This window comes from Leptosomus discolor, chromosome 3 (genome assembly GCF_034619465.1).
Source record: "Leptosomus discolor isolate bLepDis1 chromosome 3, bLepDis1.hap2, whole genome shotgun sequence".
NCBI lineage: Eukaryota > Metazoa > Chordata > Aves > Leptosomiformes > Leptosomidae > Leptosomus > Leptosomus discolor.
In genome coordinates, this window is record NC_141393.1 from 55,426,764 (window position 1) to 55,449,780 (window position 23,017).

A 23,017-nucleotide genomic window follows, 5' to 3' on the forward strand; every position below is an offset into this window, starting at 1 on the left:
AGCCCGGGGGGACGGGGCGCTGCTTGGGCGGCCGCCGGCCTTCGGTGGCCGGGGGGGGTTAGAGACTCATCGCATTGAGTGCGGAAGAACCAGACCGAAAGGGTTAAACGCACCGGTGTAATGACTCTGTGCAAGGGGTTTCTCTTTATTTCAGTACGTATATACATGATGGTGAGTTTAAGGCTCGATCTACCTTACTGTGATTAGCACAATTAAGGTGTTTTTAATTAAAATTTTTACCCATGACAGTATAGTTTTAATTGCCTAATACTTACTATGGAAGTTAGCACCGGGTTTGTGCCGATAGCGCTTTTTTTTCCTGCAGTGGACTGATAGTATTAAATATTCCAAGATATTAAAAGGGTAACTTTGATATGGTTGAAACTTCTGTTTGCTTATTATTCCATATAATATAAAAAATATTGCTAAAGTAAGAGTTATCAATGAACATGTGTGTTAAAATACTGTATTTCTCTAAATATTTTCTTGAATGCTTTTTCAGTGTGATGGCACATGTTGAATAAGAGGTGTAGACTCACACTGGCTCTGGAGACTTGGAAGTGGGGCTGCCTGCAGTGGTAAATCATCTTTTAAATTTCACCAAAGCAAGAGTAGGATAATTTGTGTTGCATTACACGTTCAATTTGTTTATTGGTTCTTAAGCAGGTCTCCTACTGACTTCTTTGGAAGGTCATTGTACACAATGGCACCCTCAGCACCATTTAAGGCTTCTATTGTCTCTTTGTATTAATAGAAGGCCGCACGGTACTATTTAACAGGTACATTGGAGGTTTAATTTTGTGCCAGCTCTTGGCCTTTTCCTGTAAAAAGGGCCAGGGAGAGCAGCTGAGAAATTCTTAAATAAAATTAAAGCAGTTCCTCTTAATAAAAAAGCTCTGGAACAATATTGGAAACTTTAAACAAGAACCCTGTTCTGGTGGTTGAGAAGCAGAACCTGCAATGTATTCAAAGCAAAAATGAAATGGATAGTCTAATTTTACTATCCACACTGAGTGACATAATAGTAAGGAAGCCTAAATGATGAAAAGTAAATTAGATTTTTAAATTAGGTAATGTTTGAAGATGTTAAAGTATTACTACATTTATTTCGTTGTTAATATTCTGAGATGTTTTAGGAAAAAGGAAAGATAAATCATACCAAAATAATTTAAATGACATTTAGAAAAAAAATCAATTACAATGTGAGGCTTATTGCTATGCAGAGGAAGAAGCCTTTGCACAGAATAAGCCTTTTACTTTACTCCACCTGTTGAATACAAAAATGTAGACTAGGAAGAAAGTGCCTCTCTGGCAGTAGAGAAGCCTAGGAGTGTTCTGAGATGGAGAGTCCTGCACCATTCCAGTTCGGCATTGCTAGCGAGATACATGGCACAGGCCTGCATGTCTTTAAGTTTGAAAGGAGTTTTGAAACACGCTTAATGTTTTTAGCCATATACAGGAAGAACACTTGATATATTTTTGGTTTAGTACAAAGAAAGAAATGCCTCAAATTTAGAACTTTAAAATTAGTTACTTTTAAGCAAGATGTGTGCTATGGCAAGACTGCTTTACAGATTTGGGATACCCTGGTTTTGTGGAGGGGAAAAAAGTGACACCTTATAGCCATAATAGTCTGAAAGCTACAGGCCATTCAGTGGTGGCCCTGCAGCCTCTAACTTTGAAAATGGGCATGGGGAAAACATTGCTGTGGGCAGTGAGGTCTTCCTGTGTAGTTTTAGGGTTCTGTTTGCCTAATGTGTAGTGATAGACCAGATCAGAATTTTTGTAAAAGCCTGTCAATTTTTATTAAATGTAAAAGCATATTTTAAAAAGTAGAACTTTGTGTTCCACTTAGCTGCAGAAATAATTTTCTGAAAGGTGGTTCCTGCTAAGAGTTTGTGAAGTAGATGTGTATGTCAATGGGGCATTGGGGTTTGTGCCAACACTGTTGGGGAGAGGCAGAAGTTGGTGACTGGAAATCATTTTGCTGTTTGCGTTGTGGAATTGTGGGTGGGAATTCCTTTTTTACCCGTTTATATTTTGCCAATGTATACCTGGGGCTTTTATAGCTGGGAGTCAGCAACTTTTTATTAATTTTTCTAGAAATAGTGTGTAGCAAGTAAGTTCTTAAATAACTCTAGGCTGTGTCAGCATTTTTCTTTGCTTGTTTCTATCAGCATTAACTAACTGCTGCTGTTCAAATCAGCTCGGTAACAGGTTTGAAGAATGGCAAAAGTAATGAGAATGGATGTAGTTTCATGGAAGGGTAGTATATAAGAGGAGAGAAGTAAAACCTTAATATTGCCAGTTAGATTCCTATTATCTGTAACTGCTTTTTGGCCTTAAGGGAAGTTCATACCTAACAGTAAAATCTGTGTGAAACCGCATCATATTTTTATACTGGTCTAGCTGCCTGGATAACAGAAAAAATGAGGAGTATAGTGTTATTGATGTAGCAACGATTCAGGATCCATTTGTAGTACTGTGGGTTTGTTCAGGATGCATGGGGGGAGTGTCTAATAATTATGATTCTGGCCCTGTAAGAATGATACTGTCCTAGGCAGAAAAGAATGTCTCAAAACTAATGACAAAATAGGCCCGTTGTACAAAGTTAAATCTCATGGTATTTTCTTCCTTTGTTGCTCAGTTTTTGAACAATTTGGGTGGAAGACTTCTGTGTTCAGGCAACAAAGGAGTGCAAACAAGATGCAGGATTAAAGAGCAAGCTAAAGATTCATGGCTAAACTCAGTAACAAGTGACAAAATAATTGTGGTTGCCTCTAATTAGCCTGTTTACTTCACAGTACCAGTTCAGATTTTTCTAAGGAAGTATATATGCTGGTGTGTTTTAATTGGCTCTCCTTGATTTTTCTTATATATATCAATTAAAAGTTTGGTTGTAGTTGTTAATTATGATGTACTTGCTTAGCCTTTTGTTTAGCCTTTGTTCTGTTTATGAATGCTGCCTTCAAACAGCATTGCTCTTACTCAAACATCTTGCATGATAGTTTTCCTTGGGGATTACAGAAATGATAATCAGCCGTATGCTTGCTCTGTGTCCAGGTGCCAGTAAGAGAGACTCTTTGGAAATGATAGCTCAACAAACAGACATTTCGTGTTGTACCAAGTCGTAGTCCAGTTTGTCAAAGATCAAATTTTAAAGCATTGAAGTGCTTATTGCTAGCCTGAACTGCTGGTGAGATTTTCATGTTTCCCCTTTGGTTGGACTTCAGCATTCTGGTTTCAGTGGGTTCTCTGCTGTGGAAAGAGGGTTATAGGGGAGAATCTAGATGTGTTTTATACTTCTTGCAGCCTTTTATTTTTTGCCAATTTGTTTCTCTCCCCAGCTGCATACAGCAAGTTTAGCATAGAAGCATGGAAAACTCTTAACCTCTTGTGAAAAGAAATAACATGTCAAATATTGCAGTATGTTACTAGATTCAAAAAGCAATTGACTTGTGAACCGGGCTTGGTGAACCGCTTTATTCACAATGTCTTTTCATTACTTATGCAGATAATTGATGCAATGTTTGAAGTCCCTGAAGTGCACGGAAACATCTGCAATTTCGTTGGCATAGTAAACTATTTTTAAATAATGTACTTCTGTATCCTCACAGTAGAGAAAATACGCAGCCTTTTTTTTCCATAATGATTTAAAGTTAAGGCATGGGAGATTGGGTTTGGGATTTGCATAAATTAAGCATTTTTCCCACCTTTCAACAGTTGGGTTTTAGTACTGAGAAACAAGTGTAGTTTCTGTATGGGGTTTGTATGACTTCAGTAAAAATAAGCATTCTGGTGCTTCCCTTCTGATTATAAAAAGTAGTAATAATAAAGGGTACTGTTTGTAAAACTGCTGATACTTCTCCAGTTTAAGAATACCTTGAACAGATGCCTCCTATTGCCATCCACTTCAGTATGTTTACTGGTGCTTCATACAGCCTAGGTCATATTCTTGTTTTCGTGTTTCTAAGTGCTCCTATAGCCTCTTCCTCCTGAATGCAGTCACCTGCTCCCTGATTTGGTTTACATGCTCTTAGTGTCTCCCTTGGGTTCTCTCCATTCACCCGTCTTTCACAACAGTCTCTGCAAGCTTTGTTAATCAGCTCATCCATTTGCATTAGAAGGTTTGTTTTTTTCAGCGCAATAAAAATTGTTTGCACCCCTCACTGCTTGCTGCCATTCCTTAGTTTGGAGCAAATCTGCCCCTGCTTCCTAGTTTATTATCAAATTTGTCACTTGCTGTACTTCTAGATAAGGCTACATTTTTCCATGGGTTTTTTTTGCATGTGTGTCCATCTATGTTATCTGGCCCCTTGCCTGCCTTTATAAAAAAAGCTTACTTTTTCTTCTTGATTGATTTCTTCCACTTGGCTCCTTTCGTTTTCTTCACTGACTAGTAGTTCTGTCACTTCTGGGATTTCATGCACTATTTCCACCACAGTTGACTTTATTTGAACCGTTGTCCTCCATACTTCCATGCAATGTATAGCTAAAGAGTCTGCATCTTGCTGTTAAGAGTTTGCCTGTGTTTTTTAGGCCTTTTTCAGTTAGGCACACTGGCTAGCTATAAAATAAATATCTATGTGCTGTTGCTGTCTTACTGGTAATACACAGGGAGTGAATTTCCTGACCTTCCCAAGCATGAACAAGCATGTTCGCTATATATCCTTTTGTGTTTACTTTCTTTTATGAATGCATAATTCCAAATTGCTTTTAGTAAGTCTTTTTACACCCTGATTCATGCCTTTTGTCATCCTTGCCAGTTTCTTTAGTTGCAGTAACCCATGTGAAGCTACCTTTGCCTAAGCTGTTGCTTATTGCTTATGCAGAACCCCAGATTCTCTAGGTATATAAAAATGGTTATTGTTTAATTGAAATACTTTTATTGGTGGAGCTTTCTCGGTCAAAAGAGAAGGCCTGGCAGCCTTGCAGCAAAGAAAACTTGCTCATCTCCTGTATGCATTGCCCACTAAAATTTCAGAACATCTTCCTTGAAGGAGTCTCATACAAGCTACAGGATGCTAAAGCCCACCCTCTACTGTAGACCTAGCTGTAGGTTACAAAAGATTTGCCTCACCTCCTCGTGCATGCCAATGTGTGGAAGAAATAATAGCCCAGCTAATCTGCTCTGTCTTGTTAGGGGATATGATGGGTTAACCCAGGGACTGGCTCTGTGCAATGTCCGTAGGTTTGCAGAAGGGTGGCTTCTATGCTGCTAAGGCCTGGTGTGCAAACAAGGTTTGGTTGCTCCAGTTCAGGTTGTGCTGCAGAGCTGTATTAAGCACCCATGGCTTTGCTAGAGAGGTTGTTACTGTTTCTAGATCTGAGTTGAGCAAGCTTCGTTTACAGAAAGTTTGATACAAAGCTGGTCTGATACTCAGACAGCAGTTTACAGGTCTGTCACTTGCCAAGAGTTTAATTGTTGCTTCTTATTCAAGTAGCTGTGTTTTTGAATAGCTTTTGGTTTTGTTCCTAGTTTTCGAAGAAAAGTTCTTATCCCATCCTGCTTGTCTGTTGATCGTGTATTCCCTGCTTAATAGCTTTCTAACCCACTGGCAAGTCTTGAATGGATGACAAAAAGGTGGAAGCTTGAAAGATGCTAAACTACATTAAGCTTTGCAAAATCAAACATCCAAGAAAAGCCTTAACTTGAGCTCATCCCTTAGATGGGAATTGCACGGCAGCAAAACTGAATGCAGAAACCTTAGGGAGGCATTGCTTCCATGGGACAAGGTTCCTGCTGGCAGCCTTGATGTGTGGGAGATTATTTCTCCCATGCTATGATGAGAAGAAATAAAGCACTTTCTGTACGCTTATTGACATCCTAGGTAGCATCTTATAATCCAGGCAATTTAATTTTTGGTTGAATTGAGAGCCCTGTTGGTGTTTGCAATACTAGCCTTTCTGTTGATGTACTCCTTGCTGAATTTAACTGCTGTAAGGAAAACATCAGCTTTAATTATGTCTTGGAAGAGTCATTCAGATCCCTCTCCTTCTGAGTTTCTTCCTGCCTGTCAGTGCTCCACACTATGGTTTGTACTTGGCTCACTGGAGCTCTTCTCAGGCTCTCATGTAGGCAGAGAGCTCACGGCAGCACTGGGACTGATCTCTGCATCTGTACTTTGACATGGCAGCAGCCAGATGAGATTAATAAATACAGTAGATGAAAATGGCCAAGGAATCAAAGATGAAAAGAGATTGATAGGGAAGGAAAAAATGACATTTACTGAAGTTAGTAGCACATTGGGCTGATTTGGTTAGGTGGTTTGTTTTGCCTTTTTCCATTCTTGGGAGGAGAGCGTGGTATTTGTTGACCAGAAGAGCAGATTCTGGAAGAGCGGTATGCCTAGAGAGAGGATTAAACCTGAACTTGCAGAAAGATGTCTTGGACATGACTGCATGTTTCACTTAGTGCTGGGATGTATCCTTACTGTCTTGTAGTCCCTCTGACCTGCATAAATCTACTGTGTAGAATGCTGCTGCAGTAGTTGGCTAAGGGATCTCAGAGTCTTGAGTAGGACCTATGTATAGGTAGGAAGAACCTGCAGGAGCATCCACCAGGCAGTGTATAGTAGCTTGTTTTAGCAGATGTGTGATACAGAGGAAGGAGGAAGAAGATAAAAAGCAACAAGCACTGTATATTTACAATGTAGTTCTGTATCATGCTGGGTGCTTTACAGTCTGTCAAGTAATTCACACTGGCTGTGAATAAAGTTGGGAGGTTTTATTCTTTTGTGTGATTTGTGAAGCCTCTCTCCTTCCCAGTAAGTCAGAGTCCTGTGATATCTTAACACTAACAGGACAGCCAAACTTCCCACTTCACCATGGGACCTTAGGAGGAAGAGAAGTTGTCACTCCCCATTTCCTGCATCTGGCAGTGTGACTGGAGGAATGAGAAACTCGATGGATATCTTTGTCTGGCAGCAGAAAGGAAAGAAACTGATGCCAGACTTCTCTCCTCTTGTCCTCTGCTGGTATGTGGGGGAAGATATTAAGGTCAGCCCCAGGCTCTGTGTGCTGTGACAGCGTAGGTTGTTCCCTTCACACAGATGGTCTGGCTAATGAGAGTACATTGCTGAACAGAGTTCTGAATCAGGGTTATTAACACCCAGAACTAATGGGTTCCTTTATGGAACCACATAGTTAAAAGAAATAATCTGTAATACTAGGATGCTGTGTGTAGTACTGTAGTACAGTACTTTTTGGATCTGTGTGCGTGTCAGTGCATCTAACCAGCCTTACCCTATGATTGTTCATGATTCTCAAAAGTCTCAACCCTGTGTATTATGGGAGATTACAGCTGGAGGCATGCAGCCTATTGTCTATTCATTCCATTCAGTTCCTCAGGGGTAAGGTGGTCCTCTTACAAAGTGAAAGTCTGTGTTGTTTTCCCTCTGTGCTCCAGCCCTGAGCTTAAATGGAGCACCTGGACCAGGGGTGGTGGTGGAGTCTACAGGTGGGACTGTTCAGGGCACTCGAGATCTGGGAGCACACCTGCAGTGGCACGGCCCCAGGTCTTCCTCCTTGCTTGGCTCCCTGAATCTCCTACTGCTCTCTGCAGATCATTCTGCTGGAAACCTGTTTGAAGTTGTGCCAGGTTATGTTGCTTATGTAGCGTTGAACAGTGCATTTGGGATCCTCTTGTAGTATGGGACTGTCATTGGCTGATGTGCTCTTTTCTGCTTTATCTTAACTGGTCAGCTCTGATCCTCAGCTGTCACACTTTAACAGAACGGTTAAGCTGAGCTTGTGGGCAGGATAGGAAAGTGCTGATGAGCAAATCATGCTGATGAGCATCTGGCCTGTCCATCTTAGTCTGAACCTTACAAGCAGTCTCTGGTGTAGAAAATGAAGGTTTTTCTTGTTTCTTAAATAGCTGAATAAAGAAAGCCTTCATTAAGCTTGATAGCGGTGTTTTCAAAATTATTTCTATCCGGATCTTGTGGAAGCATTTGGAGCAAGATATTACTTTGTACACTTACACATTGTTTTTTTTCCGACATTCATTTTTAGTATCTGGTCTTATTTTGGCTTGCATAGTTGATGCGACTGTATCTGAGATATGCTTTTTTCCTTAATTCATTACTTAAAAGCTTATGAGACGTGCAATAGCATATAGTTTTGACAGATTTTTTTTAATAAATTACTGTTATGATCTTATGTTACAGAAGGAAAGGTTGGCCCTACTTTCTACATGGAACAGCAAGTGATGAGTTTCAGCGAGTTCATTACTTGAGGGAATTTTGCGTCTGTCAGCAACGTGTGCAGAGCTGCAGTCTTTATCATGGAAGTTTTCATGGTCTGTGGTGTCATGGGCACAGGCCATGTGTATGGAGGCTCTTGATGAAAGCTGGAGTCTTGAACTTACTAAGTCCTGACTGATAACAGTGGAAGGAGCAAAAGAAAATCTTTGGTGTGTGGAAAGTAATCTGGGTTGCTGAGGAGTGTTCTGTGCTAGTAGGAGTTTCCTAAGCATCAAAGTCTTTGTGTCCTGGCATATGGCAGCTGAGAAGTGACACAGGCAGAAATAGATAATGCCATGTCATCATCCATCAGCTTGGGATAGTCTCTGAACCAGCTGAGGAGGGTGGCCTCCTGAACAGATGATAGCACATAAACAATTGGCCTCATTCTCAATGTTGACTATCTTCCAGTTAACAGTGAGGTCAGTGGGAGTAATTGGTTAATGGTTTCATTGTGTCTTAAATTTAGGTAGTGTTATTAATCTAAAAGGTCATGAGCTGAAATTTCTGCTACTAAACCACATCGTTTTGTGGTGTGCACCTATCTGGTATTTTGACAGAAAGCAAAAGATTATCCAGGCAATAGAAACTGAAGGAAATAATCTGGGGAAAGAGACAATACAGACGTGGTGCAGGGATTTTGCCAATAGTTGCCAGCAGTTGAAGTTTTCTTTGTAAAATGTTCCACAGCGTCACTGGTATCAGGCTTTCCTTTACCCACAGAAGTGGGACCTCTACCACAGCAGAATAAAATCTAATCTCTTATTTAAGATACCACTTAAAAAAGTAAATATATTCTTTGCTCACTAGGTGTGTGTTAGTTATCTGTGCTTTCTTGAAACATTAAGTGAATTTTTTACTTGATACAGGGTCCTGTAGGCACTGGGACTATGGAAAATGTTCAAAATAGAGGCCTGTTTCATTTATTAGGTGGGTTTAAAGTTCCTTCATTGTTCGATGTCAGAAGAACAATTAAGTTTTATCTGAGCAGAGCAGGGTGTCCCTAGATGGAGGTTACAACGCATCCAGTGATACTATTAAAAGAAAGATTGTTTGTTGCTGCATTGGGGAATCCTTATAAAACATCAGGAAAACTGCCTGGAAGAATATAAATGTGTTCAAGCAATGGAGTGAGATAGTCTTAAACTGCAGGGTGATGGCCTGTAGCTGGATAGGTTTTCAGAGTAGCTGTTTTGATGTGATTGTTGCTTTTCCCAACAGTCATAAATTGGATGTACTGGAACCCTTTTTTTTTCCCGAGGCTTCTGCTGTTTGGAATCATGGTCCAGAAACAAAGCTGCTGCTGTTAGAGAGATCGTCTAGCCTAGAGTTCATGAAATAAACCTTGGTGGGTTTTTTGTTTTGATAAGATGCATATGTGTCTTACATTCTTCCAGAGAAGTTATTTTCACACATGCAGACCAGCATAGTCTTGCAAGATTTGCTTTGTGTGGCTGTTATGGGTGTGTTTAGTTGTTGGCATTGTGTTTCAGTCTGTGATCTGGTTCCTTGGACTGTCTGAAGCTTGCCTTCCTTGAATTGCTACTTGTACTTAAGAATGGCTATGCTGAGTTACACCAAAGGTAGCACTGTGGTGGTAAGAGCCCCCAGGGTGGCTGAAGTTCAGGTAAACTTGTCTCTCAGTGAGCATCAACTGGAGACCATCTGCTTTGATCATCTGTTTAACCCATGCTGGGCTTGATCTGACCAAAGATGGACTTTCTACCTGAGCTAGGCTCCCTTGGATGGTCACTGGAGATCTGCTTAATTCATAGCCAGCAAAGTCAAGAGCATGATTTATCTAGAACAGGACAGGTGAATTGTGCCTTGGAAGTGACTATTTCCCATAACTACCTGTACGAGGGGGTTCAGAATGACTAGCTTCCCTGCAGATGTGTAACCTTGGGTGAGGTAAATTCATCCGTGCTATCCCAAGACAGGTAGAGCTTATCCTGTCACGTAAAGTTTTTGTCCACAGACCGGAAAAAACAAAGCATCCTGGCTACTGCTTCACCTCTCTTTTACCTGCCTATTGAGTTAAAAGTCAGTCTGAAGTAGTGAAGAAAACATACTGTCTCTGGCTGTGGAAAAGGCAGTTCAGAGCAGAAGTAAACTTGCTCTTGGGTGCTAACCTGCCAGCTTCTCCAGCTCAGCTGTACAGATCCCCTGAAACCCAAGCACCAAATATGTGCTGCTTACTAATCATAACCAGTTATTTATTTGGAAGTGTGGTCTTCAAAAGATTTTTATAGCTGCTAACATATCTTGAATGGGCTTTTTTTTTTTAAAAAAAAAACCCTGCTAAAAGTACCCATTGTTCTTCATCTGCACTACTTTAGAGGAAGCTAAAACTTATCTACTAAGATATATCTGACATTTTGCAAAGAGGAATTTAAAGAAAACCATAAATGCACATGGAAATCTGTGAGAACTGGGTAGGAAAACCTGAGGGCTTCCTGACCAGCATCATCCAGATCCCAAGGCTGGCTTCATGAACTGTAGAGAGCAAGAAGAGGAGCCACAGATTTTTTTTTTTTAGTTGCCTTTAGCCCCTTCCTGCTTGTGTGTCAGTATGGAGGGTTCAGAGTTAGCACTGGCTCTTTCTTAAATGTTGCATCTGTTGTTTTTTGTACCTTTTACCCTCTCTGTACTTTACCTTCTGTATTTTCCTTATTGTTATAAAATTGTTGTTTCTGTGATCTAAATTACACACTAAAGAGTTGTATGAGCTGTGTTCATGAGGGAGCTGTTTATCTCTGAGTTTTGGGGTACCTTATTGGGGCAGCTTATTTAACCCTTGTTTCTCGAGGAGTAGCATAAAATAGACATACACAGGGAAGCTTCTCACAAGTCCTGAGACTGATGAATACAAGCTTAAGGCAAGCTTGATTTACTTAGTTAAGCCACTTTGAACTTTCTTTTCTCCTTTTAAGCACCTTGGGTTTTGGGACAGGATGCATGATAGGGTTGACCCAGATGTGACTGTGAGGAATTTTTTTGTATGTGAAATTGTAATATTTATTTACGTTCTGCCTTCTCTAAGTGCCAGCTGTTCTAGTGAGAAGTATTTGGGACAACTAATAGCTCTTGACACTTTTTATTGTCTTTATTCTCTTTTGTATCTTCCTTGGTTCTGCATTCTTCATGTGTAATTGCAAGTTGCAGGAGACATAACCCTTCTGTGTGCTGCTTGTCGATCTCCTTTGATTCCTGTTGTACCTCTTCACTGATCCAGCCACCTTACACTCTTCCCCAGATCTTTTTCTGATTGCTATCTCAAAGCTTGGAAACATCGGCACGTTAATCCCCCTTGCAGGTTTATATCTTTGTTCTTGTTATTGATATTATTTGGCATGAGTGCAAGGCATATACCACACTGTATTACAGATTGGTTTAAGCAAATCTGTCAACTTTTCTAAAATTAGGCAATGCTGTTTGAAAGACCCTGTTCACATTTTTGTGAGGATTTTTGTGCTTATACATAGGCACATTAAAAATGGCTGAATTCATGTCAATCTCCCTGGTAAGTCTAGACTTCTTCACTGTCTAGGTCCTTTCATTATTTACAAGTAAATACATTTTAAAAATGCAGTCATAAATCTTTGAAAACATCTTCATTTGCTCAGTTGAAGCTTTGCTAACTGTGTTATACAAAATTGACAGCAATGTAGAAATGTTTTAACTCTCTGTAGGTAGGGTTGAATCCTGCTTGTAGTGATAGGAAGGCAAGCTGTAGAATTTAGGAAGTCTGTTGAATAGAAGTTTTAATATCTCTAAACTTGGAAGGAAGAAAGCGAGATCAGGAGACTGAAGGCACTGAGATGTACATTCCTGAGCTGAAAGTAAAAGAACTAGGAAGGGAGAAAAGAATTGCTGGTATCTCTTACTGTATTAACATGTTTACCTAGCATATATGCTGCCTTTTGCTTTTCAGTCTTGCAGCACTGACTGTGGGTTCTTTAAAATGTATTGAAAATTGGCCAGGCAAGAGGTACTGTGTGACTGAGTGGATGCTGTGTTTTGCAAAGCATTAGTGAGGAGCATGGAGCCAAGGTGCCAAGGACATCACTGGCCTTTGGATGCGCTGGGAAGGTGCTGAATCATCTTCTCCAAACCCTTCTTGCATTGCAGCAGAGATGCTGGCCCACTCCCCTGGTTGGTCTGTACCCTCAGACATTCACTGGAGGTTATTCACTGACATACATGTGTGCCTAAACCTGTGTGGATGCCCAGCTTTCTATTTTGAAAATGAAGATGTGGTTCCTATCACTAAGACTTCTCTTGCGATCAGAGCTATTTACATCTATTCATTTTGTTGCCTCTGTGCTCTGGTGTGCCCTGGAGAGTTTTGTTCCAGTCTCCCAGTGTTCAAACATAAGTATCCACAGTGGGATTTGCAAATACACGTCTTCAGAAAATTCGTGTGTGATATTTAGAGCAGCTATGCAGCATTCAAATTACACATCTCATAAGGCATGAAAAAGAAAGTGGGCAAGCAACATTAAATAGCATATTTGTGCAAAAGCAGCTGAAGTGTGATTTCTGTGGGAACTGTGACTACTTGCCTAAGCTTCGTGTATCTAAATTCCTCATTTAGGGTTGTAAGTATATAGGAGGGGTTTTCTGTCTGGTTTTGCATGTGGTGTCTTTTCATTCCAGACCTCTTTAGGGAACTAGATCTCTACTAGTTTGATTTTTTTTTTTTTTTTTTTTAATCTGTGCCCAGAAAGAAGGTGATAATTTTCCCAGGTAGATCTGTGGCATATTTAATCTCCCCAGCATCAGGAGGAATCTCAGTGCACCAGATAGTACATTGCATCAGCAGCAGAGCTGGTACAGCTTGTCGGTGACGGCCACAGGAGGGGCAGAAAAGGGGGCAGGGACAGGTTCCTCTGTTCCTGAGAGGATCATCAAATGAAACTAATAAAAGCTCCAGACCACATCAGTCATCTTTCACCTACTGTTTCCTGAAAAATTATATGGTGCTTCAGCCGTTTCTTTTTTTGTAGGTAGTGTTTGATTATCATGACTGTTATGTATTTTTGTAGTGAAACCTTAAAAACTTGACTCTTTCCTTCAAATATATGAATTCACTAACCTTAAAGAGCAGTTGCCTGAAGAACTTTTTCAGTGTCGTGCAATGTTACGGTCTTCATGCCCATTCCTGCTTGATTTCCACAGGGTGATCAATAGGGTGTTTTTATTTTTCTGGGTTCTTTTTAAACTATTCAGTAGCTAAACAAACTATGTTGTTGTTTATATATATACATTTGATAGTAAGCTGTTCAAATAACAGTGGAAAAAAGCTACTATATAGGTCAACAACCTGTTAAGCTATCACTTTTCCTTCTACCCATCAGTCCATCCCATCTCCTGTACACATATACAGAGAAGGGTACTCTGCTTAATTGGACTGATTATTTATTTGTTTCTCTTCTTTCCTGAAGTCTGACTTTGTACCATGAACAACTTGGCCCTAGCTTTTCCACCCAACTTCATGACTTTCAGCATCACTGAATTGCATGTTTAGCTTTTCATGTTCTCTTGTCATTTCATGGATGGTTTTAAAATAGTTCATTTCTTCTGTGTATGTTTGTAAGGGGTTTGCACCCCTTCATGTCCCCTTTTTTTTCCATTGCTCTTTTTTAGTTAGTCTGCAGTGAATTTGCCAGTGGTGTAGGTGGCGGAGGATATTTCGTGTTATTATGAGAACTACTGATGAAAAGGCTATGTGTGAGCTCAGTGTTGTTAAAGATAACGTTGATGTGATATCTTGAACCGGAGACTGTTTCCGCAAAATTACTTGAATTACTGCATAGGGCAAACCCTTGTGCTTGCATTGTGTAATGTCCTTTCCTAGCCCATCGTCTTCTATTAAATCATTTTGTAGTTCAAATCCATCTCGTAGTCTTGCACGCATTTCCTTTGTTGCTCATCCACCTGCACCCTCCCATCTGTCAAACAACAAAATACTCTTTAATCAAAATTAAAATTAACTGTATGATGGGAATGTCTTGGAAAAGAAAACCACTGTTTTAGGCATAAATGTTTAGTCCATTGGAAGAGTAGAAAATGAGGTGATGGAAAATGTCAGGTTGTAGTTCGCAGGCAGCAGCATTTAAGTGATTTGCTATAATCATATTAGGATAGAATTAAACAGAGTTCTTTATTTTGTACTGCAGTGAAATAGGGCAGTTACTGATGATTTCCTCCTCCCTCTTGCTTTGATTAGTGTGAAAACTCAAGTAGGAAAAATTACAGGAGTTCTGCAGCAATGCATGGAGAAACTGGTGTGAGAGGGTCTGAGTTGGAGTTTTGTGTCCTTGCACATGAGAGCTCTGGTGCTTCCCTAATAGACTGAAAATGAGACCACTGCTGCTTTATAAGAGGTCTGTTCAGCCACATTTCTCTACAGCTTGGCAGATGGTGGCATGTGAATGGTTTCATATTGATTGGATGGATTTGCCTCGGGGTAAGAGGAGTGTAGGTCCTTAAAGATGCACTCCTAGATTTTTTTTTTCATTTGAAAAAAAAATTAAAGTGTGTATATTTATAAGCCACTTCTCTCTAAATCAGAGGAGTACGTGGTAATCAAAGCACTGAAGTTACCTGGAAATAAAAAGTCCTTAAACAGATTATCACAAAGACCAAAAAGCCAAGAATACTTATTTACTAAATGATTACGTTTTTACATTAGAAGAAAGTGACACTTTTAATTAGTGTTCAAGGCATATGGTGAATGAGAAAATAAGCTTATTTCATGCAAACAGAAATCGATGCAAATAACCTTTCTCCTCATATAAAAAGGGATGACTTGAAACTCGATACATATTCAGGAAGGTTAAGTCATTACTGCATCACTTTAATATTAGTTAAAGGCCAACAAAGAAAATCACTACTCTGCATATACTTACTCAGCAAGGATTGCTGTAAATGAAGGAATTAGGTGATGGTACTTTGTAGGTGATAAATCTGAAGAAGCCTTTCTCCATATAATGCATGTATTCTTCAACAACAGTAAATAACCTTTTGGGTTCTGCCTTAGCACAGGTAGTTGCCAGAAGATGCCTTAATTCTCCAATGATTCATCCCAGCTGGTAAAGACTTTTTGTGATGCTCTTTGTTTATTGTTCATTCTCACACCTCTGTTTTGTGCTTCAGTATTGTAGATGTTGTTTGTAAATGCTTTGGTAGGAAATGACTTTTCAAATGTGTTTGTACAGCACCTGACACAAAGATCCCAGTCTCATTCAAGCCTCTGGGTGTTTCTGTAGAGCATTGAGTGAATTCATATTTTTTTACAGTAATGGCAGTATTCCTTGAGGTATTTGACCCTAAATAAAGCGCAAAAAACACCCACCTTAAATAGTTTGCAGGCATGTTGGAATGGGGACAGTTTGATATGTTGGGAGACTTGAGTGCTGTTGGAAACTGAATCCTTACTGTGTATTTCAGTCTTGTGCTCTGATGCATGCAACAGTGGTTTCATAAATTAATTTAAGCCAAAATATGTCATAGCAGTATCTTATCGAGTTTTCTTCAAATTTGCTTGAAGGTATCATTCATATTTCCTAACAGATTCTACCCACGTGTGAATTATTTACGTGCTGAATTCTGTGTTTCCATGAAAGAACACTGTTGTGCTGAACGTAATGCTAATTTTGTTTCTTCTGCAGTATAGACCATTTCTATGGGTGTGCTTTGCCTTTTAATTACACTTTGTTCTCAGAACTGATTGGGTTTTATCATTTCATTCACTTTTGCTGAATGGCTTGCTCCTGTATAAATTTTAAGGTCCCTTTAAAAAAAAACCTCAACAGTAAAAGTTAACTGATTTGGGGGGGTTTGTGTGTGGACTTGCTTCTGGAGAGGAAAGGACATAAAATGGTGCAAAAAAAAAAAGAATTTTTTTTCTCCTGCTTGATACATGTAGGGGGGATTTATGCTGTATATCACAACCAGCAGCTATTCCAAGAAAAATCTTTAAGATGGTTACTTGAATCTGTGTACACTGCCCACCTGGTGGTTATGGAGTGAACTGTTACTTTAAAGAATAGTTTAAACAACAGCCATGTTTGGGGCAGGCTAATCTTGCAAAGAGAGCAGTACATATAACAGGAGTCTACAGTGTGATAAGGGGAAAATTCAGCTCACTGACTAGATGTTTTAATGTGCGAACTCTAGGGAAATAACATATTGACTATTCTGTTGTGCGCAAGAAAATTGAAGAACCCTTTGCAGACAGAGGGGCTTGCAAAGGATTCTTTCTGTTTCTCTTAACCAAAATCTGTGGCAAGATGTTTGAAATCAGCAGGACGCTTAATGCTGCTTTGTTAAATAATGAGGTAATATTTTGTCACTTTTTCTGGGCAGCAGCTGTTTTTTTCTCCTTTTTCATATGTTTGTGTAGGATTCGGTTTAATCTTATGAAAGTAAGAGATTTTTTAAAAAATCATTCTTCAATTTATTATTTTTTCCTTTTGATGCTTTTGGAGAATTGGGTTGTCTTTTTGCGGTTTCAATCGGCTGCTGTTGCCTAGGACATTATGCCACGTAAGGCTTCTAAACTGCACAGAGTAGGTAGTTATTAACGCTGAATTGGCTTCTGGTATAGTCCATCTGGGCTCTGTATGAGAGAGCTTGCTAGCGGCTACTGATGCTAAGATACCCGCAACCTTTGGGATGTATGCATGGTGGAGAGGGGCTCAGTGATATGAGATCACTTCTTTTAAGGGAAACTGTCATTAATGAGTCAAGAAACTGCTCATTTATGGTAAGGAGAGGGAGCGGGGGGGGCTGGGAAACAACCCTGTGATTTCATTTTGATATTGGATTAGCTGTTTAAGACAAGTTTCTTTCTGTGGGGATGGAAGATTGCATTAAAAATATGCTTTGCTCAGGGGCTTGCTGGCTGATGCTGGAGAGACTGTATTGAGAATCTGATGCTTTACAAATGTCACAAGCGTGATGCGGTGGTCAGTCCCTTACCCTGAAAGATAAATGGTACTATTGGAAACACGAGAATAAGGTTGACTTTTTCAACAATAGGATTCTGCCTTTGTCTTTACAGAGAGAGGCCTCTGAGGACATTTGAGCGTTTGTTTTAGTGTTCCTTGGAAAGACTGCGTGTGTGGGGTGCTTTTGGGGAAAGTGGTCAGTGTGCAGAGTATCTCGATTTATAGATGGTTAAGATAGCTAATTTTTTAGGGGAGCAGTGTGCAATTATTGTTTCAGAAAAATGGCTGAATCTTTTGATATGCATAACGAATTTATAGCAACAAAGTAGGCTGAAGTTGAAAAGACTTAAAAATAATTTCTGGATGCCTCCTTTGGTGTTATTAACCCCTGAAGAGACCTTAAGTAAAAATTTGCATTACAAATTTAACTTTAATATTCGATGTATATTTGCACAAGAATGTATGGTAATGTACTAGCTCTGTAGCATTTTGATGCCTGTGTGTTCAGTCTAATAGGTCACTTAAATATTTGAGTTAGGAGATGTGTCTTATGAGCTAGTTTTATCTTTACTAGTTTTTACCAAGCTACAAATGTGCTTAAAAAGATGCATGGGCAGAGAAATCCTCTGCAGTCTTTCACATTGTTCATATTTTAATTGAATTCAGTGCTCATTCCACAAATGGGTTGTATGATGTCTTTTAAATGCGATTTTTCTCCTTGCTTGGTCTGTTTGTAGCTTGATTTTTTTTTTTTATAAGCTTACTGTATTTCGTATGTTTTATCGGTATCTTTAGTCTGTGTGTGTGTGAATGTGTCTGTGGTTTAAAGAATTTAAAATGTGCAGAATGTCAGTTCAGAGCTTAGCAGTTTGGAAGGCATATTTATACTTTTTATTTATCTGATTACATATTTTTGAAAACGGTTTTGGGGGATTGTAGCCAGTTTTCTTTCTCCAGGAAAGATCTGAGTGAGCTTGTAACATGGCCCATCCTAGCTTTCTCTGGTTTTAGCTCTTATGTTTAAAAACGCTTGTGGTGATACTGGATTTTTGAAAAACGTATTTGGCTGTTGAAATGAATGTGTGAATGGTAAAATTAAATTATTCCTGTGTATGTTAAACAGGGTAATACTCGGTCGCTTCAGTTGAGAGGAACATAAATTGAAGGCTAGGGGCAATTACAGAAAGCCATGCCTTGTTACTTTGGCCAAAACATGCTTTAGGAAAATAACACCAAGGAAGAGGAGGAAATGAATGCTTCTACTTGTGAGAATTTTTAATAAACTTGCCATGGTCAGGAGAGGGTAAAATATTGCTGTTTGGAAGTGAAGTTTTGTTAGTTTGTCAGTGGCAGCGAGTGGAGGATTAATGAGTGTCCATTGTTAAGTTAAGCACGTTCCTCTCTAAGGCTGAGGAAAAAAATTCTTTTAAATGCCCAAAGTTTTCAGTTGTTTCATTTCCTGTAGAGCTGAAGAATAATGAAGCGAGGTGGTGAAATAATTCTGAAATACTACTGCCGTTCGGGGGGAGCGCTCTGATAAATAGGTGTGCCATACAGTGTCAAGTGGCAGCAATATCAAATCCACTTCTAAAAATATGTATTTTAAAAAACATCACAGGGCCAAAGGAAGGAGAGATGGGTTGATGATTAAAATCAATAGTACCTGAAAAGAAATGCGGCTTTAAGTGCATGTCGAAGTGCTTTTGTTGTGCCTTTAAGCCTAGAGGCAGATCATTAAATATGCATTTCTCCGGAAAGCAACTGTCGAAAAAGATAAGGTAGTTAAAATACACCGGACCTGGGAGCCGGGCGTGCAGGAGGTAAGATGTAGGCACTGAAGCATGGCCGAGGTATGACATCGCTGTGGCCGAGGGCTCCTGTGCCGGTGGGGTGGGAAGAGGTTAAAAAAAAAAAAAAAAAAAAAAATTAAAAAAAAAATAAAGCCCCAAATACAGGGGTGCGTGTTGTTTCTTCAACCAGGCCTTAATTACTAGACACAAGCAGCAGTTCAGAAATCTGGTCTCTGTTGTTGTAGAGGTCACCAAATCATTAACATTGTCAATCTGGCAGCGGCTAATTTCAATAGCACCTGATGTCGCAACGCCTCCCCGCGCGGCGGCGGCCAATCAGCGCCCGCCCGCCGCTGACAGATGGTCCCATAAATGGAGGTACCGGGGAGCCGCCGGCAGGGCAGTTCCAGAGGGCTCCGCGCCGCTCCGCCCGCCGCCGGGGCTGCCGCACGGGGACCGCGCCGCCGCCGCAGGGACAAACCGCGCTTCTGCTGCTGATTCTTACTATTAATTATTATTTATTATTATTATTCTCGCTGCACAAACGTCTAGCACTGTGCGTGGTGGATCTTTAAAAAATAATAATAAAAATAATTCCCTGAAACCTTAGCAAATCTGTAGAAGAGTTGAAGCCTTTCAAGACCCAATATTTGCCATTAAGAATGGTTATGGTAGGTATTAGTAGATTTAAAATCTGATTGTAGCGGGTTTATATAGAGGTAGATGTAGAGGCTAACATACAGATTTTCCCCGAATCGGCATCATCCTCAATCTGTGTTTTCACATGAATTTAGTTTTCTGCTACTGATTTGTTTGTACATGATCTCTCCCTTCCCCCCCTCTCTCTCCCCTTCTCTCTCGCTCTCTCTCTTTCATATTTAATGTGTGCATATCCTTTAATAAAGGATGTACTTTGTCATTTTAAGGTAATTGAGATTTGTCTCAGAATAAAGAAAAAAAAAGCTCATTTCTAATGCAAGGCTGGTACGTGGCTAACTGAAATGCAAAAGGAAGAGGCTTTTTTTTTTAAGGGGGGGGTGTGTTATTTCCACATTGACATTTTGGAGGTACAAATGCAGAGCACAATCCTGGGGGGGGGGGGGGGGGGGATGTGTGTGTGCGTGGAGAAAAAAAAGCCTTGAGATTGGTAATTTTCTTTTGGTGGACTGCGCAATAGGTATGGTAATTTTAAAAGACGGTGATTTATATGAGCTTCAGTAAATGCTGCATATTGTATTTCAAAGAGTTTCCTGTCATGACCTCATAAAAAGAGGAGGAGGCTTGTATGTGTTGCAGCGCCTAGTATATGTCGATTTTGTTGCATCGTTGGGCAGCAGCGCTGTAAGAAGGAATGTCAGCTTTTACATAACGCTCTTTTTGCTTTTGACTCTGTGAGGGGCTGTAAGGGTCCATCTTTGTGATCACAGATGGAGTGGAATGGCTTGAAAATGGTAAGTGAACGGGGAGAGCCTGCTCATGGGGTTTTGTCTTGCTTCTCGTGTGCCTCGCGAATTCCTTTTGTTCGGGGCGGCAGATCGTGAGTCATAAAATAAAATTAGAGAGCCTTGTTTATTTTTTTGCGGGATATGTCTGTGTGTGTATATATATCTGTATATCTATTTAACATATCTAACTGATGGCACTTCACGGCGTTTCCATTGAACGTTGCATTTCAGTCGAGCGAGGATGGTCTCTGCTGACAGTCACGGTGTCATTGTACCGCATGTGCCTGGTGGATCGGGCAGCCGATGATGCCTTTTAATCTCCGTTTGTATTGCACCAGCCTTAAATACAAACCTAATAATCACCTCTAAAATTCAGGTATTGCGTTTCCTATGGAGCCGGTGCTGTAGAGGATGGATGGGTGGATGGAAGGGTGTGTTTTTTTTGTGTCGGGGTGGGGGCTGGGGGGAGCTGTGTTGTTTTGTCCTTTTTTAAATGCAGAGAGAAGTCAAAGCCATTTATGTGAAAAATAGTATTTCTATTTTTAGACTATATTCTCCTGGCAGAGGAGCTTGGATGTGCTCATCTCGTCCCCTCTTTTGTGCTTTTCCTTACAGATTGTGCAAAATGGCATGATCAAATACAACTGCCGGGGACTTTGGGCTGTGCCGAGCGGGGCGACCCGGGGTGGGGGCTGGGACCAAACCCGCACAATACCCATCCCTCCTGCCAGCCCCACGGGATGCTGGGGGGCGGGTGCCCCCCCCCCCCAGGTGCCCCCCCCCCCCCCCCTTAATTTAACGTTTTGCAGACTTTTGCCGCGGATATTTATTATAACCGGGGAAACAAAGCGACGGTCTTTTCCCATTCTTACAGGATTGTCTTTGTCTAGCTGCTTGTTTTGATGGGTGTAAAACAAATAAGATTAGACTGAGCAGCCGAACTGAAAGCGATAGCTGGGAGGAAAAGCCAATGAAAGGTTGCCGGGGAAACGAGCATAGGGGAAGCTGAGTGGGGGAGCAGGTGGCAATCATGTGGGAATACTGCAAACAGTGTAAAAAAAAAAAAAAATCTAAAAAAAAAAAAAAAGCAGGGGCTACCTCGATTATCTCTGCTGTTCTTTGTGGCAGTCACAACTTTAATTATTCTTTATAAATAGGTGTTAATTACATTTCTGGCTCAGGCTTACAGTGATTTCTAGAAATCTGGTTTTAAGCATCTGTTCTTTCTCTTCTGCAAAAGAGGGTTATCTATCTTCTTTTTTTTTCCTTCCCCCTCCCTGCTGTGAAACTGTACGTGCAAAAAATTGCAAGGAATCCTGTGAGGCAGTATAAAAAAAAAAAAATGTAAATTATATTGAATGAAGTTGACAGAGGTATAATAGTGAACTCCCACAGCTGATAGCTTCTGCAAATCATTTCTTAGAATTTTCCAGCAAATGTCCCTATGAGAACAGTAGGTAGAATGAATTTACCCTAAGCAGTGATTTTGTGTTAAGTGATATTGGTATTTTTACAAAATCAGATGTGGTGATATGGCAGAATAATCAGTTCAAGGGAGTTCACCATATCCTAGGGTTTATGCACTGAGTGGAATTTACACAAATGAGATTATTTTTCTCTTCGTCTCCAGCCCCACCTTTAGCCACAGTCTATTATATCTCTGCTGGAGCAATATCCGCTTCCAATGTCAGACTCCTTGTGGCAACTTTACTTTTTAAACTGCAGCTGAATATTTTGCTAATTGTGATAGTCTCTTATTGTAGTGGCAGACAATAATGGGAAATAGCTATTGGTGCTGGAAGTGTTAAAAAAGCGTAGTAGACTAGTAAGTGATAGACGGTAGCGTAAAAGATACAAAAATGTGGTTGCCCAGAAAATGCTCATCTATCACACATCAGGAGGCACAAGAGAAGCAAAGCAAGGATATAGAACACGCCTTTCTTTCTATCTTAAGATTTTCAGATTTTTACTTTTTTCCTTTCTCTGGTGCTGGGTTACTTTGAATGCAAATTCAAGCAGGATTGGTAGTGCTTAGTTTAAATATGAATAAGAAGAAATTAAATCCCCTTTTAATTTGGTTTATTTTAAGTATTGCTTCTGCTGCAAGCCTCTCTGTGAAGAAGTAATTGAATGGCCGTCTGAAAACTGCACTGCTTTACAATGTAGGGGGGGGAAGAAATCTTGAGGGGGTGTGTATGCATGTGTAAAATTGTGTATTTTACAGTCTATGCATGTGCACAGAGATATATTCTGATATGCATTGTAGTTGTACGTGAGAGTAAAATAATTTTTCTTCTGTCCAAAACAGAGATACTGTGTTCTAAATCTGTTAACTTAGTCATGACAATAAATAAGGGTGCCTTTTATTATACACAGCTGCATTGTTTGTTTTAAGAGTCATCAGCTAGTAGTTACATTTTCATTTTCTGTTCAGTTTGGTGTTTCTACAAAGACTTAAAAATAATGTAATCTTTGTTTTATGGTGCACGTGTTCCTGCCCCGATCTTCTTCTTTTCTTTGTTTTAAGATTATATTAATGAATACAGCCTGCATGTACATAGTGACATTTTCTTTTTGCA

At 40.0% G+C, this 23,017-nt stretch overlaps 1 protein-coding gene across 2 annotated transcripts in view; it reads left to right on the forward strand.

The window, feature by feature from the left end:
- Positions 1-16,902: 16,902 nt before the first annotated feature.
- Positions 16,903-23,017, forward strand: part of ELAVL4 (ELAV like RNA binding protein 4) — a 63,461-nt gene continuing 57,346 nt past the window's right edge. For both annotated transcript variants that reach the window (XM_086462024.1, XM_086462025.1), the window contains exon 1: positions 16,903-17,019. In XM_086462024.1, the coding sequence (XP_086318150.1) occupies positions 16,903-17,019 (117 nt within the window). The remainder of the gene's footprint in view (positions 17,020-23,017) is intronic.